The following is a 16,098-nucleotide window of genomic DNA, read 5'->3' as shown; positions in this document are numbered from 1 at the left end:
GGGCTCAGAGCAACCTGATCTGGTTGGAGATGTCCCTGCTCCTTGCAGGGGGGTTGCACTGGATGGCCTTTGAAAGTCCCTTCCAACCCAAACCATTCTGTGATTCTATGTTGTTAGAGCGAGAAATTCCAGAGCGTACGTGGAATTGAAATTGTTCTGACTGAATTCAAACAGTAATTCCATTGTCATATCATTAATGGTGTGGTTTTTTGCTCTTGGTTGGGCTTCCTGTGTGGTCGTAGCTGATGATGGGGAACCAGAAGTGAATTTATGTTTAGAACGGAGAATTAAACCAATTTCTGGTCCAAAATAATGCTGTACAAGAAAACGGCAGCAGTTCAGAGCTGCGCGGCTGCCTCTGAGGAGAAAACCCGGCTGGAGGTTGCCTGCGAGGTGAGAGGGCGAAGGGAAGCGGCCGTGTATTGTAACCGGCCACGGAAACGTCCCCGCCAGTGCCACTGTGGGTTCCCACTCCGCTGCCACTGCCACCGCCCCGGGGCCCTCCGCCGCTCCCCGGCCGGCCCCGCCCCCTCCCGAGCGCCCTCCGGAGGCAGCCGAGCTCACCCGGGGCTGGCCCCGCCCCCTCCCGAGCGCCCTCCGGAGGCAGCCGAGCTCACCCGGGGCTGGCCCCGCCCCCTCCCGAGCGCCCTCCGGAAGCAGCCGAGCTCACCCGGGGCTGGCCCCGCCCCCGCCCGAGCGCCCTCCGGAGGCAGCCGAGCCCGCCCGACGCTGGCCCCGCCCCCGTCCGGCACCCATAGCCGTCGCGGAGTTGACGCGGAACTCAGGGCAGGCGCGGTGAGAGGTCGCTCCAAGATGGCGGGGGTGCCGGCGGTGCGCATCAGCATCGAGTCGGCGTGCGAGAAGCAGGTGCAGGAGGTGGGGCTGGATGGCAGCGAGACCTACCTCCAGCCGCTCTCCATGTCCCAGAACCTGGCGCGCCTGGCGCAGCGCATCGACTTCAGCCAGGGCTCTGGCTCCGAGGAGGACGAGCCGGGTTCGGCGGGCCGCGCCTGGGCCGAGCCGAGCGAGACGGAGGATGAGGAAGGTGAGGGGCGGCTGGGCCCAGAGCCTGAGCTCTCTCGCCAGGCTGCAGCTGACGGAGGCCTGCCGAGCTGTGGTGGTGCCCGGCCTGCAGCCCCACAGGCGCTTGGGCCTGGCTTGCCTTCCCCCGTGGGTTGCCGCGGTTGGCCGTGGATCAGGGCGGGATATTCGGGACCGAGTCCCAGCGAACCGCAGTGGTAGAGCGGAAAAGGATAGATCCAGATACCATGCGGTTATGTTGCGTTTCATGCCCTTACGATCTCTGGTTTAAGAATGAGCCTGACCCTGTCAATCTTTTGCTTTCTTTTCTTTTGTTTTATTTTTTAGGGTTGGTGAAGTTTCAGCCATCCCTGTGGCCTTGGGATTCAGTGAGGAACAACTTAAGAAGCGCCTTGACTGAGATGTGTGTGTTGTATGATGTTCTTAGCATTGTCAAGGATAAAAAGTTCATGACTCTAGATCCGGTTGTGCAGGATCCCCTTCCTCCAAAACAGGTATAATATCCCTAGTTGTGTAGTTTTTATGACTTGATTCCAAACACTTCATTTCACTGGAGTTCTTAATGTATGATACATACAAGATTTAGTAAAATGTTCCTTGCGATGTGCTGGTGGAGTGCTTTATGGGTCAAGGAAAGGCTGAGAATGGAAGGTGAGGCTGCTTTCAAAGGCCTCTTTGCTGAAGCTGTAAGTCAAAATGCTGCTTGTGGCTATATAATATTGTCATGAAAGTTACTCTGAATAAGTTACTGAACATCCAACAAAACTAAGTTATCAGTCACTGTCAGTTAGTTCCATTAATAATAATTTTTTGAGAATTAAGATACAGTAAGTTTTTGTGTTTATTTTTTACTAGAATCCTCAGTTTCTACAGTTGATTTCAAAAAAGAAGTCATTAGCTGGAGCAGCTCAAATCCTGTTGAAAGGTGCAGAAAGGTTATCCAAATCGGTTGCAGAAAACCAGGAAAATAAGCGACAAAGAGATTTCAACTCTGAACTGCTAAGACTGAGACAACACTGGAAGCTGAGAAAAGTAGGAGACAAAATTCTTGGTGATCTGAGCTACAGAAGTGCAGGTAGGCAGTAGGGTCTTTTGTTTTTCTCAAGAATGGATATTTATATTTTACAATTTTTTTTTTGTAACTGGAAAAGCAGCTGGAATATTTTTAATAACAATATCAGATAAAATATTAGTATAGTTATGGGACAAGGAGGAAACTTCTTTAATTATCAGGGAAAATATCCTGCCATCCTCAACCTAGAAAGTGATTAATCTGTTCTCCGCTCAGCTTGGGATTACCTCGACCTGTGTGCAGGACCTTGCACTTGGCCTTGTTGAATTTCGTGAGGTTCACACAGGCCCAGCTCTCCAGCCTGTCAGGGTCCCTCTGGATGGCATCCCTTCCCTCCAGCATGTCGACCGCACCAGACAGCTTGGTTTCGTGGATTACAATGAGTGAGGGTAACCATCTCATAGTTCTAGAGCCAGTTATGGAGTGAAGGAGTAAATACAGAATCTCACTAAACTTAAGATGTAGGTACAAAGTGGGCATCTGAACTGGTTATGTTGGGCTCCTGCTGCCATCAGCAAAGGAGGGGAAGGACAAATTTAGGGTTATTCATCTTGTGTACGTAAAGGATGTAACCCAGGATATGTCTCTTTTTAAATGTTTTGTCCTAAAGTAGATGAACCGTGCTCTGGATATAAAAGGGATGCAGCTGGGACAGATGTGGGCATCTGCTTTTATCAATCTCACTTGAATGGCTGGCGGTACAGTTGTTTTTTGTAGACAGAACATTGTCGTAATTTAAGATTGCAAGCCAAACATCATTGGCATTCCTTTAAATTAGTAGAACTGTTGTGCCTTAAACTACTTGCTTGCAAAACTTCAGGCAGTTAACTTTTTGTCTTATTTTAACTAAATCCTTTTTTTTTTTTTTTTTTTCTCCTTCACTGCATCCACCACCATTGCTCCACTGACACCATTTTGAAACACTGTTGGTTTTGTCCCATAATTATTAAATTCTGCTTGCTAACTTACTGTAAAATCTTACACATCACACACTGGAGGACTAGGATGGTGATGTGCTGAAATGAGCTTTCTAATTTACCTGTTTTTAAGAAGTCATTAAGAAATTTGAGTCAAGTGCAACTATGGAGGTTTAGAGACTTAGAAATACGTATTCTTCCAAAACAGAGGCATGAGCTTCATTATTTGCAGAAGACGCTTTATATGTAGTATGTGTGTCTTTGTCATTCCTTTCTTAGGCTCCCTTTTTCTTCATCATGGCACGTTTGAGGTGATAAAGAACACTGACATTGACCTGGATAAAAAGATACCCGAGGATTACTGTCCTTTGGATGTTCAAATTCCGAGTGATTTAGAAGGATCAGCCTATATAAAGGTTTGTCAGAGAAACTTTAATAATACAGCCTGGGTTTGGTTTTGTTATTTGTATGCTTGGAACAAACACGTTCTCTTTTGCCTAGGTTTCCATTCAGAAACAAGCTCCAGACATTGGTGATCTTGGGACAGTCAATCTTTTTAAAAGACCCATGCCAAAATCAAAACCAGGTATAACTAGCTGTGTGTTGTTTTATGAGCACGTTCTCAAGAAATGGGTTTACATCTGATATTTATTTGAAAATTCTAGCTTGAAAGAAGAGTGAACAAGAATATTCTTATTTAAACTGAAATTTTCAGTGTAGGTGCTCCTTGGGCTTTGGAAAGATGATGCTTTCCAAGTGTATTCCTTCAGCTTTTCATATGTGTTTACTCAATTCCTGAAATAAAATTACAAGGATTGTGTTTTAGGTTTTCTGGAGCACCTTTTGTTAGTCATTAAGTGTTTGAGCACATAACCCAGAGCAAACCAAGGTATTTTGGCTCAACCGGACTAAATGTCTGTTCACTCTTAACTTTGCCCAAAATACATCATTTGTTTCTGTGGCTTGTATGTTTTCTGTGAATCTGAAAGTGTGCTTGCAGCACGTGCATTAATTACCAACAGCTCACCTAGCAGATAGTAGCTTAATTCATTTGATATGTGATGGTATCTGAAGGTGTAAAACTTTGGGATTAAAAATTCATCCTTAGCTCCTTAGGATTAAAAAAGAACTGGCAGGATTTTATTTCACAGTGATCTGTGGCACAGATGTTTATGCTGTCTTGGACATAGACAGGATGTTGTATTAAGCAGATGTTTCATATGGCATTCAGGGTACAGTACAGAGCTTGTGTACTTCCTCAGGCCAGAATCTTCCAGTAATTTTTGGCCTATAAATCCTGTGAAAGCACGTGCATGAATTAAACATTGTGTGCTGGCTCATTGTAGAGTGAGTTTAATAAAACGAGAAGTATCATTGAAAGTAAATAGCAACTTTAGAAGTAGGAGTTCATAAGCAGAGCTCACAAGAGGGCTGGGAATGTCATAGGCAGTGCCAGAAGGGAGGTGCAGTTCACAACATACATACGTGTAAAATCGAAGTAAAATGCAGTAGTGTTATGTTAAAGTGCTTGCTTAACTGAGATAAAATTACTGAGATGAGATGAAAATACTCAACTTGGATAGAAGACACTGACTACCTGATCATAGCAATTGGTTATAGCTACTGCACAGTGTCTAGTATCTGGAGCTCCCTTTGTAGCTTCTCTTTAGTCTTTCCTTCCGCAAACATTGATTTCTATTTTTCAGGTTCTCCACACTGGCAGACAAAGTTGGAGACTGCACAGAATGTTCTTTTATGTAAAGAAATTTTTGCCCAGCTGTCACGAGAAGCTGTTCAAATTAAATCACAAATTCCTCACATTGTTGTGAAAAATCAGATAATTTCCCAGCCTTTCCCAGGTAGGAAGCTTTTAGATTTCTTAACCTACAATTATTTGCTTAAAAATGAACTGAAATTCAGGGCAGAGGGGAAAGTAATCTCCTTGATTTTCAAAAGTTTTGAAAACATTTCCCAGAATTTGAATTTTTCTTGCTAATTACAGAAAAATAGAATACACTTTAGTTTCTCATTTACTCATATTTTATTGTATGGGTTTTGGATTGTTTTTCTTTGTGATTGTTTGTTTTTTTTTGTCAGCAGCATTTAAAGCTGTCAACTGTAGTGCCATGCGCACATTGCAGTTTGGAGCTGAGTGTAAGTCATTGCTCCTGGATTGCATGCAGGTGAAATTTAAGTCTTGAGTTAATGGATCTTTAGAAGAGCAGAGGCTAATGCTCTTCAGTGAGGATAATTAAACAGCATGAGGGTGACTCAGAGTCGGCTAATGAGTCCTCTGTTCTTCCAAGGAGTACACAACTGATTATATCATGTGAAGAATATGTTTCTGGATTGCTTAAAATTTATATGATGATAAATCATTCCTTCTTTGAGGAAGGAATAGGGTCCTGGGGACTCTTTTTTTGGCATGGGATTGAGTCATAGAAATTGGTGTGCAGTGCACCTAGTGAGTTAATAGTTGGCCTGTCAAAACTGCAGTGAGTAGCAAGTCTTACTTACCTTTGGTGCTGTGCTCTCCAGCACCATTGATTTTTCTCTGATAACAGTGAATACTTGTTGTAAAACTACTGGCTATAAAACGTTAAGAAAAAGCAGCTCTCAGTAGCTTGCTTGAAAATTGTCAGTGTCTTCTTTTTTTTTTTTTTAATTTTTTTTTTTTTTAAATCTGCTTTATACAGGTTTGCAGTTGTCTATTTCTCTGTGTCACTCTTCCAATGACAAAAAATCACAAAAGTCTGCTTCTGAAAAACAGAATCCCGAGGATCATCTTTATGTTCTGGAACATAACTTGCATCAACTTATCAGAGAGGTAATGTGTTTATGGTCAAGTACTGAAGAGTTTTGGGGCTTTTGTTCAGACTTCTACGTAGTGTGCGGCGCTGTTTTAACAACAGAGTGCCGCTAGAGGCCAGTCACTTTCTATCCATTTGTGTAAGGCAACCTACCGTTCAGTTTTAGTACGTATGGGTGCTTAGGGGGTTCCTTACTGAGTAAAGAATGCTGGTAGTTCGTTACTTAACCTGAGGCCTGGCTGCCCACTTCAGAAAAGCAATGTGAGGTTTTTCCAGTACAGCTCATCAGTCTCCCTTTTTCCTTTGTGTCTAATTAGTGTTTGTCAAGTACTTTAAGTGAGCATCTGTTCAGATCATGCTCCCACGAAGAAAGAACAATCGATTACTGTAATAACTTATCTTCTTTTGAGGTCCCCTTCTCCGCTTCAGTGTTTTAGCTTCCCATATAATCTAGCAGAAGGACCTGGGATAGAAGGTTGATGGTAGAAGGAAAGGAGCATAATTTTAGATGTCTAAGCCATTGTGAAACTGTGTTCCAGAGAATGTTTACCTCCTATGGCTTTGCAAGTCATGCAGTTGTGTGGAATAGTCCAGTGTTTAAACACTGAACTAGGTTTCCTGAAGCTTTGGCTCGGTACAGAGCTCTGTTGTGAATTTCCTTTCTTGACTTTGAACAGATGACTAAATCTTTTTGTACCTCAATTTTTCTCTCTAAAATGCTTCCTTTATTTTTGTTTGACCACTCTGTCTCCAGAGATGTATACCAGGCAGACTTGATAGTAGGCACTACTGCCATCCTACCAAATTTTGTTAGCTAGCACTTTTTAAAAAAAAAAAAAAAAAAAATCACTTTCCATAAGGTTTGAAAGGCCTGCATAAACAGGGGAGGCAAAGTATGAGTGTAAAGCTGGCTTTAAAGTGCTGTCAAGTTGATAAAAAGTTGCACTTTTTGAAAGAATGTACACTTAAAAAGCTTGATGTGAAGCAGCATATTTAGTATACATGTTATTTCTTGCAGCTATATTATTTGGTCATTTTTTTTACAACATCTGTGTTCTTGTTACAGTGTCATAAGCAAACCCTGAGCTCAACAGTGATGCCACATCCAGCCAGTGCGCCTTTTGGCCATAAGAGAATGCGACTTGCAGGACCCCAGGCTTTTGATAAAAATGATATCAGTTCTTTACAGTCGAATGAAGGACTTCTGGAAAAGATAATAAAGCAAGCAAAACATATCTTTTTGAGACGCAGGTAGGTCACAAGCTATTCTTGTTAAAGTTACAATAAAATGGACCATTATGTAGAATACAGTTGATCTTTTTTCAGTGTTCTGAACAGTAACTACTTCTTCCTTCATTGTTAAAATAGTCTGCTAAGTACTAAGAACCGTGTGCCACAAAAAAGCCTCCCAAACCTATAACCAACTCATTTTCCTTACACAAGGTAGCAGCACAAACTGTCTAGATTATTGTGGCTGGAGTATGTCTTTATCTTCCAGAACTGCTCGAACCATTGACAGCCTGGCTAGTCGTATTGAGGATCCTCAGATTCAGGCCCACTGGTCCAATATAAACGATGTTTATGAATCCAGTGTTAAAGTTCTAATAACTTCTCAAGGATATGAACAGATATGCAAGTAAGTATGAAAATGCATGTAACTTTCCAGTGTGTGCAACAATGGCAGAGTGTATTCAGGTTGTGTTTTACAGGTTTAGATTCTCTTCAGACTGACAAGTAGGAGCCCGTTATTTGTGTGCGAGTATTTGTTTTTTCTGAGTTGTGGGAGGAACAGCCACCCTAAGAAAACTCTTCACCCACTTTACACTTTAATGAAGAAACTAAGTAAGACTAAGACTAGCAGAGTTTCCTTTGAAATAAGGAATTGAAGGTGAAAGTGGATGTTTAGGGGGGAATTTACTTTGTATAGAGATAGCTGAATATATAGTATCTTCATATGTGCTAGACTCTAAACTTCCAGTCTGTTCATGGAGAGTAGTCAGTGCTCAGTCCTAGCTTGGCTGCCTAGGTACTGAAATGTGGAACTCACGTAATTCATGCTATTAGTTATCCACACTGTCATCGAAATATGACATTTCATGTTCCAGAAGTGAATGTCTGCATGAAATTAATGTCTGACCAGCAGAGAATTAACTAATGTGTTGACAGTGGATGAACTACTTGCTTTTTTCATTTTTGAGCAGTCCTCTGTGGCTGTGTCCACAGCGTGGAGCAGACTGTGGTCCTTGGTGCAGTTTGCAGTCTCAGTTCCAGAGAACACGTGCTGCCCAGGTCTTGGCTGTGGGATAGAGCAGGCCCTGAGTACACACTATTTTCCCTTGCACTTCTGGAAGGAAGCTGGGGCACAGTGGCAGGCAGGGAGCTGTGAGGCACCTCAGGAGGTTCATTGACCTGACAAGCAGTGGACCAAGTCTGGGAACATGCCACAGAATACGTCCCCTGCAGTACAGAGGGAGCTGTTGTGGTAAGTGATGAAACTGAAATGTCTGGAGCTGCTGTCGTATTCCACAGGCTTTGCACCATCCTCATCTTGGAGTTCTTTTCAATGAATGTGAGGGGTTCTCTGTTCTTAGTTTCCTGTTTTCTTAAGTGTTGTAATACATTTTGAACAAAATGCATCTTATCTTCAAAGATCCATTCAACTACAGCTGAACATCGGAGTTGAACAGATCAGAGTTGTGCATAGAGATGGAAGAGTTATTACGTTGTCCCATCAAGAGCAAGAACTGCAGGATTTCCTTTTATCTCAGGTAGACTCATATACATTATTCTTCCCTTTCTTGTAGTGTTTGGGAAACAAGAAATTAGAATATCACCTTCATCTATGTAGAAAATATTAAAAAACTTCAAATAATGGCAGTGGAAATAGGAAGGTAGATGACTGAATTATTCACTATGTTTGTACAGCGACTTTAGGAACTGTTACTAAAATATAATGCCAGTTTTTACTACGGTCAATAGTAATAATAATTTTTTTCCTTCCTATTTAAAATACATTTCTATGTGCTGCTCGTTATGGGAGCACTAAGATTTTTGCTTACTTCAGAAGAAGTCATTGAAAGTCACAGCAGACAATAAGGTACTCAGTATATGAAACTCACTGTAACCAAGTACTGTCTAGAGCAGAGATCTTAATAAGCCCACAATTACTGTCATTTCAACATTGTCTTGTAACGTTCACTTTGCACCAGCCATTACTAAATCAGCTGATACTTAAATGAACTGTGTTTTCTTAATTGCTTAGAGTAAGCTGCTGGTTTTATTCAGAAGTGACAGTCTCCCTACTATGCATTATAATCAAATTACAAATCTTTAATAACAGGGGTTGGCCTGGTGCAGCTATACGAAACTCCGTGACACAGAAAACAAGCTGAAACAGATTCTGCTGAGGTTATGTCTTTTTGGTCAAGTGTTTTCAGACTGGTTCACAGAGAACTACTGCACAGTGCTAGATACTTCCTTGTTACAAGTGTTAAGTTGTGATACGGGAAAACATTAGCATTTCAACTTTTAAGCTGTTAAAACTCCATGCTTACACTTGAGCATTAATGGAGATAATCATGCATCTGAGAACCTCAAGGTTTTTTTGTTTTTTTTTTTTCTGAGTTTGCTCTGATAATAGTCTCACTGATTTTATGTCTCTTACAGCAGAAGTCTCATTGCCATTCAAAGAAAGGATTCTTTCAAAATCCTGTCCCTGTCACTTGAATAAGTTCTTGAGACATAAACAAAGGTTTTTGTAAATTAAAAACAATACTTAAATGAAATGCATAAGCCCATATACCCTTGAAAAATCCATCTAAATACGTAGTGTATTTCATGCAGTGATCTTCTCTGTCTGCAAATAAACTAGTTTAAATTCCAATGACACAAAGCTCTACTAGCACTTACATAGCATACGTGTTTAAAAAAAAACAATGTTCCTCTGAAACTAGAGAATTTACAAGACAAAGTCACTTTTATAAATAACTGTTGTATGGCAGAAGAAAAAAAACTTGGTAAAACCAGTAACCAATTCTTTCTGTGGTGTGCAAATATTAAACAAGACGAACCTTTTGTTATCTTTCAGATGTCACAGCACCAAGTACATGCAGTTCAGCAGCTTGCAAAAGTTATGGGATGGCACGTGCTGAGTTTCAGTAATCATGTTGGTCTGGGGCCAGTGGAGAGCATTGGCAATGCATCAGCAATAACTGTAGCATCACCAAATGGAGACTATGCCATTTCAGGTAGTGTTTTCTGTTGCAAACGTATGGAAAATCTTACAGTTCTTAAGGGAATTCTACAGGCTTTAAGTCTCTTTCTGAGATAGTCTCTAGACTTTTGTAGGATAATGTGAATTTATAGCAAAATATTCTAGAAACAATCTTTTGTGTATAGAATTGACACCTAAATAGAATCAGTACTTTGTCCAGTAAGCCACTTAATGTAAACCTGATTTAATTTACATAGACTTGAAAATATTTCTTAGAATTAACATAGAAAAAATAAATTACAGAAACCCATCAAGATCCTGAGAGAAAGGAACAAGGCAAACAACAGGATCATAACTCTGAACTTAATGAGAACAGAGTTTGGTCTCCTCAGGGATCTTCTTGGAAGAATCCTATGGGATGGAGAGAAAAGGAGTCCAAGAGACTTGGTTGATTTTTTTTTTTTTTTTTTTTTTTTCAACTATCACCTCTTTCAAGCTCAAGAATGGTCACTCCTATGTGCAGAAAATTGTGCAAAGGTGACAGATCATCTATGTGGATGAACAGGGAGCTCATGGCTGAACTCATCACGTAAAAAGGAAGCTGTAAGAGATTGTAAGCAGGATCAGTTGACCTGGGAGGAAGATAGACTGATGGGGATAGGAAAGCTAAAGCCCATCTAGAGTTGTATCTAGTGAGGGACATACAGGGCAACACGAAGAGCTTCACCAGGTATGTCAGCAGCAAAAGGAAGACTAGGGAAAACATGGGCCTGTTGTCAAATGAGGAAAGGTCCTGGAGGCACAGGACATGGAGAAGGCCAAGGTACTCAGTGCCTTCTTTGCTTTGGTCTTAAGGCTGGCCTTCAGGAATCCCAAGTCCCTGAGACTCGTGGGAAATTTTGGAGCAACACTTACCCTCAGGAGAGGAAGATTGAGTTAGAGAACCTTTGAACAAACTAGACATACACAAGTTCACAGGACCAGGTGGGATGTATCCATGAGTGCTGAGGGAGCTGATTGATCTCATTGTAAGGCCATTCTTGATCATCTTTGAAAGAGCATGGTGATCAGGAAGGGTTCCTGAGGACTGGAAGAAGGCAGATGTCACATCCAGTATTCAAGAAGGAGAATCTGGGGAACTACAAGTCTGGTCAGCCCCATTGCAGTTACTGGGAAGATGAGGCAAAAAAAACAGTCCCCAGGAGCAGTTTCCAAACATATTAAGGAGAAGGTGGTGATGGGAAATAGTCAGCATCGATTTATGAAGGAGAAATTACAATTCAATCAGCCTGATAATCATCTCTTTGTAGAAGACTGGCTTGGTAAGTGAGGGGAAAGTGTAATCTCCCTAACTGCTTATTTAAAAAAAAAAACAAACAAAAAACCAGCACCCCTCTACCAGTCTTGCAGGATTTTGTGATTAAAAGCAACAGCTATCCTGAGTGACTTCATTCCTGTCCGTTTGAGATAAATCCACTAGAAAAAAAAATCTTTTTTGATCACTTTTTTCAACAGAATGGTAGAGAATATATCCAAGGTAAGAATTGGCTAAAAAACGTCTTGACCGTCATGGAATCATTAGGGAAAATTAAATGCATTTGTAAGGAGGAGTGTGTGGCTGTGTTTTCGTCAAATGTTTCTCTTGTTTGCTCTACCCAAGAACATGCAGTGCTAAAGCAACGAAATAATAAGTGGGAGATGAGAGAGAAAATTCAAAGGGAAAGACTTCTTTTTAAAAAAATAATAAAATAAATAATTTCCCTTGTTTGCTTTCAGCATGTTTGGAATTGAGTAGGAGTAATGTATAGCATACCTGAGGAATGGTATTTAACATGAGAAATTCCTACAGTGTAAAAATGCTCATCAGAATCTCTCTTCATCACAGTACGCAATGGTCCGGAAAGTGGCAGCAAAGTTATGGTTCAGTTTCCACGGAGTCAGTGCAAGGATCTCCCTAAAGGCGATGTCCTGCAAGACAACAAGTGGAATCATCTTCGAGGGCCGTTCAAGGAAGTTCAGTGGAATAAAATGGAAGGGCGTAACTTTGTGTATAAAATGGAACTCCTCATGGCCGCCCTAACTCCATGCTGATGATCTGTCAGCCTCTCCACGGGGGGCTTTGAGTCATCGCTGTGCTGCGAACGATCACTGCCCGTGCAGCAAAGGGAAATGGAACCTGTGGGGCAACACAAAGTAAAACCAAATTTCCTTCCTGTACAGATATGTCCATTGTAGTGTTTGTAATAAAACTTTTTTCAATGACATATAAAATACAACTTCCTCAAAAAGTTCCTTTCAGCTGTATCTTTGCAGATTGCTCTATCTAGAGTAACATAGCTGAGTAATTAATGTATTTTTCTTTTATAAAATGAAATTCAGTAGTCTCTCCTGCGTGAAAGCTCTCTGCTCAGAGTTATTCCCTTTCCCTCTATGCCCCTACCTTTTCTCAGTGGATCTTTGCAAGTATTTCTGAAAGAAGAAAATTACTAGAATTGAGTTGTCCTATTGATAAGTGGCTCATACTACAGAGAAGGGCTGTCGTTGTGGAAGCCAATGGACTTACTTTATGAGAAGTGGGACAGCAGAGGAGAAGCAGAGCTCCCTTGTCAAGAATTAAGGCTAAACAAAACTTAAGAATTAAGGAACAGTCTTCACTGCATGATGTTCCGAAGATGGAGTTTGTTGGAGCCGCATTGATGTGGCTTTTTGTTTAAACTGAGAGTGTTACAAAGTCACAGCTTGTGGCAAATGTCTTTCCTCTCTGGCTACAGATGAGGAGCCTGTGTGGTGTCAGTTACTTTGCTTGTGTTTTCTGTCCTTGTGTTTTGCAAGCACGTAGAGGACAGGCTCTTACTCTGCTTGCAAAATTCTCATGATAATTTGAGTTTGTGGATGAGTTGTGTAAATTCATGTCTGGATAGAAGCAGGTAACTTGTGCAGTAGATCTTGGATCTCCACACTCATGGTGGTGTTTTGGTTTTGTTTGTTTTTTTTTTTCCCACTGGTACTGATTATTGATTATCATCCAGGGAAACAATAATAACATCCTGAAGATCAGCTCTTTTAAGTTCTAAAATAAAAATAGTCATGTTTTTGTCTTTTTGGCTGTAATTGTAGCTTTCTTGAAGCTTCTAGTAAGGTGTTGCACAAAGCTTTTCTTTTGTGTGATGATTAATTGCTAAAGATCTTTTTGAAACCTGTCTGTATGAACCGGTTCAGTATGCCCATATTGTGTGTTATGAGGTGTGTATATATATGAGAACTTCTCGCACATAGAACATGTTCGAATTCAACATCATACTTCTGTGGTGACAGTTGTTATTTTGCTGTATTCTTGAGCAATAAAGAATAGTTGTAGGAAATACATATTAAGCAACTGCTTGCGGCAAGCTCCTGCTCAGTGTATCCAGAGCAGCTATTGCACTTACGTTGGTGCTTGCCAGCATGGAACATCTTGTTCTCTCGGTTCCTTGGAGTACCTGCTTCTGTGCAACTGAACTACAAGAGAGAAAGAATTTTCCTTTCAGGTTCTGATGAGTTACCCAGGACAACTTATGACAATGAAAATAGTCTCTTTATCTTCTTGAAAGATGGGTGACTTATGCAACACCTGCGATGCCAGGTCCCGTGTTGCGTGGCTAGCAGACACTGTATGATTACAGGCAGAGAGGGATTTCGTTCCTCGGTGAACAGTCCAGCCACTGGCCTGATGCAACTCTCTGAGTATGTGAGGCTGTTTTGACTCCTGGCAACACAACAAATCTCTTACTAATAATTAGAAGATGAGTATATGACGCTTAAACGTGTCTATGTGTCTTTATACTTCATTGTTCCTAACCTAAATTGACAGGTCTGCATGTAGTGATGGCCTTCTTGTCAAATAAGCTCTGCATTAGCACGTAACAGGATCACTGTGGAGCTGTTAGGATCTCATAGCTGACAGATTTGTCCACTTCTGAAAAGAAACAATGGATGCAAGAGGACTTCTCTTGTGTTGCAAAAGTACAAGTACTGCACATTAGCAGTGAAGACATTTGTCAAGACTTCAGGCTTAGCTGCAAAAAAAAAAAAAGAAAAAAATTAAAAGAATTATTAGGGACCTGGAGAGTCTGTCTTTTAGTGTTGAATACGTAGGGATTCCTAATTTTAAGGGAAAACAGTCTGATTAGGTGTCTAACAGAGGGACAGTCTTTAAGTTCTTGGTAGTGCATCTTTGAACATGAAATGAAGACATTAGTGGATAATTAAGACCTTTACAATTGATTGCCAAAGCAATCTTGTGAACTTGGCCATCTCTTTAATTAAAGTTTAAATGCAAAATGCCTTTATCCCTTTGATCACTTGGAATGCTCTAAATATTAAATTTGCTGCTGTTCTGCATAGAGTTTACAAATGGAGCAAGAATAGCTCTTAGTTTCTTAACTTCTGCTTTAACAGCTTGCCGTAAGACTTCAGATCCCGTGGGCACCTCTGCTGTAGCAAGAAGCTGCTGCAGACAGCTCAGCCTCACATTCTGTATATCAAATACTATTGACGTTAATAATGCATATTGACAAACATCAGTTTGAGAAAATGTGAATATTTGATAAGTGACCCTACCTACACAGTAAGAGTGTTAAATTCTGGGTAAAATTTGTGGATGAAAAAAATCTTATTGTCTGTAAGAAAATTCTTGTCGATAAGAAAGGCAGTACATAGGCTACCGTACTGTATGTCCTCTGAATGTTATTTGAATCCCTGTTGTTTATCGAGGATATTGCCACCTAAAAGCGAGGCTGGCACCAGCATCTGTGGCCGAGAGTGGGTGCCTGAAGTTGCTGTGTCTTCAGCCAAGCTGAGAGAGGCAGAACGACTGGGCTGGCTGGAAACTTCTTACTGCTGTTACGGTTTGAAGAACTGTAAGTGGTCATTTCCTACTTTCATCCCAGCTTTCAGATATTGTAATTTAGAAGTGTAAGTGATCTCTGCAATTACAGCAGTGCATTCAAATGGTCATTCATGTCTGTACACACGTCCTGACTTCTCCTGTGGCAATTGCAGTATTCAGGCCAATGTTAGCAGGCAATAATGGTGTTACCCATAAGCTGCATCTTTCATACTTTGTAAGTCTGGCAGAGCACCTCCTATATCCTCAGCTCAGCCTAATGAGTAACTTCACATTCAAGTTCTAAAATTTAGGGATTAAAAAAAAAATCTGAAATAGGTAAACTGCAAAAAAAAACCCCAATATATTTAATAATGTTTTCCCTATGCTATGTGGATACTTTACAAAATACTTCAAGCTTGGTGATTAAAAGAGATGCACTTAAAACTTCTGTGTCATCAAAGCTTGATTCACTCAAAGACACAAAAGACTGGCCGTACATACTTAAAGTGAAGAATTGGAACAAATTGTTCCTTTGCTAAGCTGTGCTGCAGCTGGGTTGTTGGGTTTTTTTTTTACAGTCTATCACCTTTTTTGACCTCTCCTAGATGCAGGAAGGAGCAACCAGATAAAACTAGTACCCGATTTTATGAGTGAGTGAGAGGCCCTTTGTACAACTAACGGCCAATTCAATCCGGGGATGAGTTTTTAAAGGTATTGGGTACAGGCTGCTTTAGCAAAAGCCTGTTCGCATTGTTAGGCGCTTGGTGAGAAATTCCTTGTTGTTCCAGATCTAACCTGTGGTACCTCTGCACCTGAGCATCATAGCCCCTGAGTGGAGGGGAAACTCTGTCAGCCTGTCATCTAAAAGCCTCATGCAAACACGTGAGCTGAAGTGTGAGAGGCGGTAGCAGCTGTTTGGCTCCAGAAGTCACATGGCAATCTGCAGACACAGACTAGTGCATAGTCTCTTACATTTTCAAAGTTTATTTCACACTGCAAAATTACTCTCTTTACAAAAGCAAAACATGCTAATTTGAAGCTCGGTCAGTTTAGCGTATTTTCACTCAAAAAAGCAAATGTTATTCCACCCGACAGATTTGCAGGTGGAAAATGTAAGTGCAATATGCACATTCCAGAAAATACTAGTTAGAGCACGTCATGTTTTCATACAGCATAAG

General features: G+C 41.1%; 1 protein-coding gene across 3 annotated transcripts; it reads left to right on the top strand.

Annotated features, from left to right (window-relative positions):
• Positions 1–782: 782 nt before the first annotated feature.
• Positions 783–15,368, top strand: MED17 (mediator complex subunit 17). 3 transcript variants are annotated; one of them, XR_015257509.1, is made up of 12 exons: positions 783–1,045; positions 1,369–1,535; positions 1,897–2,116; positions 3,310–3,446; positions 3,532–3,616; positions 4,737–4,889; positions 5,727–5,857; positions 6,907–7,091; positions 7,339–7,476; positions 8,192–8,322; positions 8,491–8,608; positions 9,928–10,063. XR_015257509.1 is itself a non-coding variant. In XM_086739636.1 (12 exons), exons 1-12 carry the CDS (start codon positions 814–816, stop codon positions 12,142–12,144), a joined length of 1,932 nt encoding a protein of 643 aa, XP_086595762.1. In that variant the 5' UTR covers positions 783–813; the 3' UTR covers positions 12,145–15,368. The 3 variants fall into 3 exon arrangements, 2 of the variants coding, with proteins under 2 accessions (XP_086595762.1, XP_086595763.1); XM_086739636.1 differs by lacking the exon at positions 8,192–8,322 and adding an exon at positions 11,939–15,368 and having other exon boundaries at positions 9,928–10,087; XM_086739637.1 differs by lacking the exons at positions 8,491–8,608; positions 9,928–10,063 and having other exon boundaries at positions 8,042–8,319.
• Positions 15,369–16,098: the final 730 nt, after the last annotated feature.

The sequence above is a fragment of the Chlamydotis macqueenii genome, chromosome 1, assembly GCF_036417535.1.
Source record: "Chlamydotis macqueenii isolate bChlMac1 chromosome 1, bChlMac1.mat, whole genome shotgun sequence".
In the NCBI taxonomy this organism is placed as follows: Eukaryota; Metazoa; Chordata; class Aves; order Otidiformes; family Otididae; genus Chlamydotis; species Chlamydotis macqueenii.
Note: the sequence above shows the minus strand (reverse complement) of the source record. Positions and strands in the feature narration are given on the sequence as shown.

Bases quoted from the DNA above. Each gene is read 5' to 3' on its own strand.
- MED17 (XM_086739636.1), top strand. From the start codon at position 814: ATGGCGGGGGTGCCGGCGGTGCGCATCAGCATCGAGTCGGCGTGCGAG. The intron at 3,447-3,531 runs GTTTGTCAGAGA...TCTTTTGCCTAG, and splicing joins AAGGATCAGCCTATATAAAG to GTTTCCATTCAGAAACAAGC. The intron at 10,088-11,938 runs GTAGTGTTTTCT...TCTTCATCACAG, and splicing joins TGGAGACTATGCCATTTCAG to TACGCAATGGTCCGGAAAGT.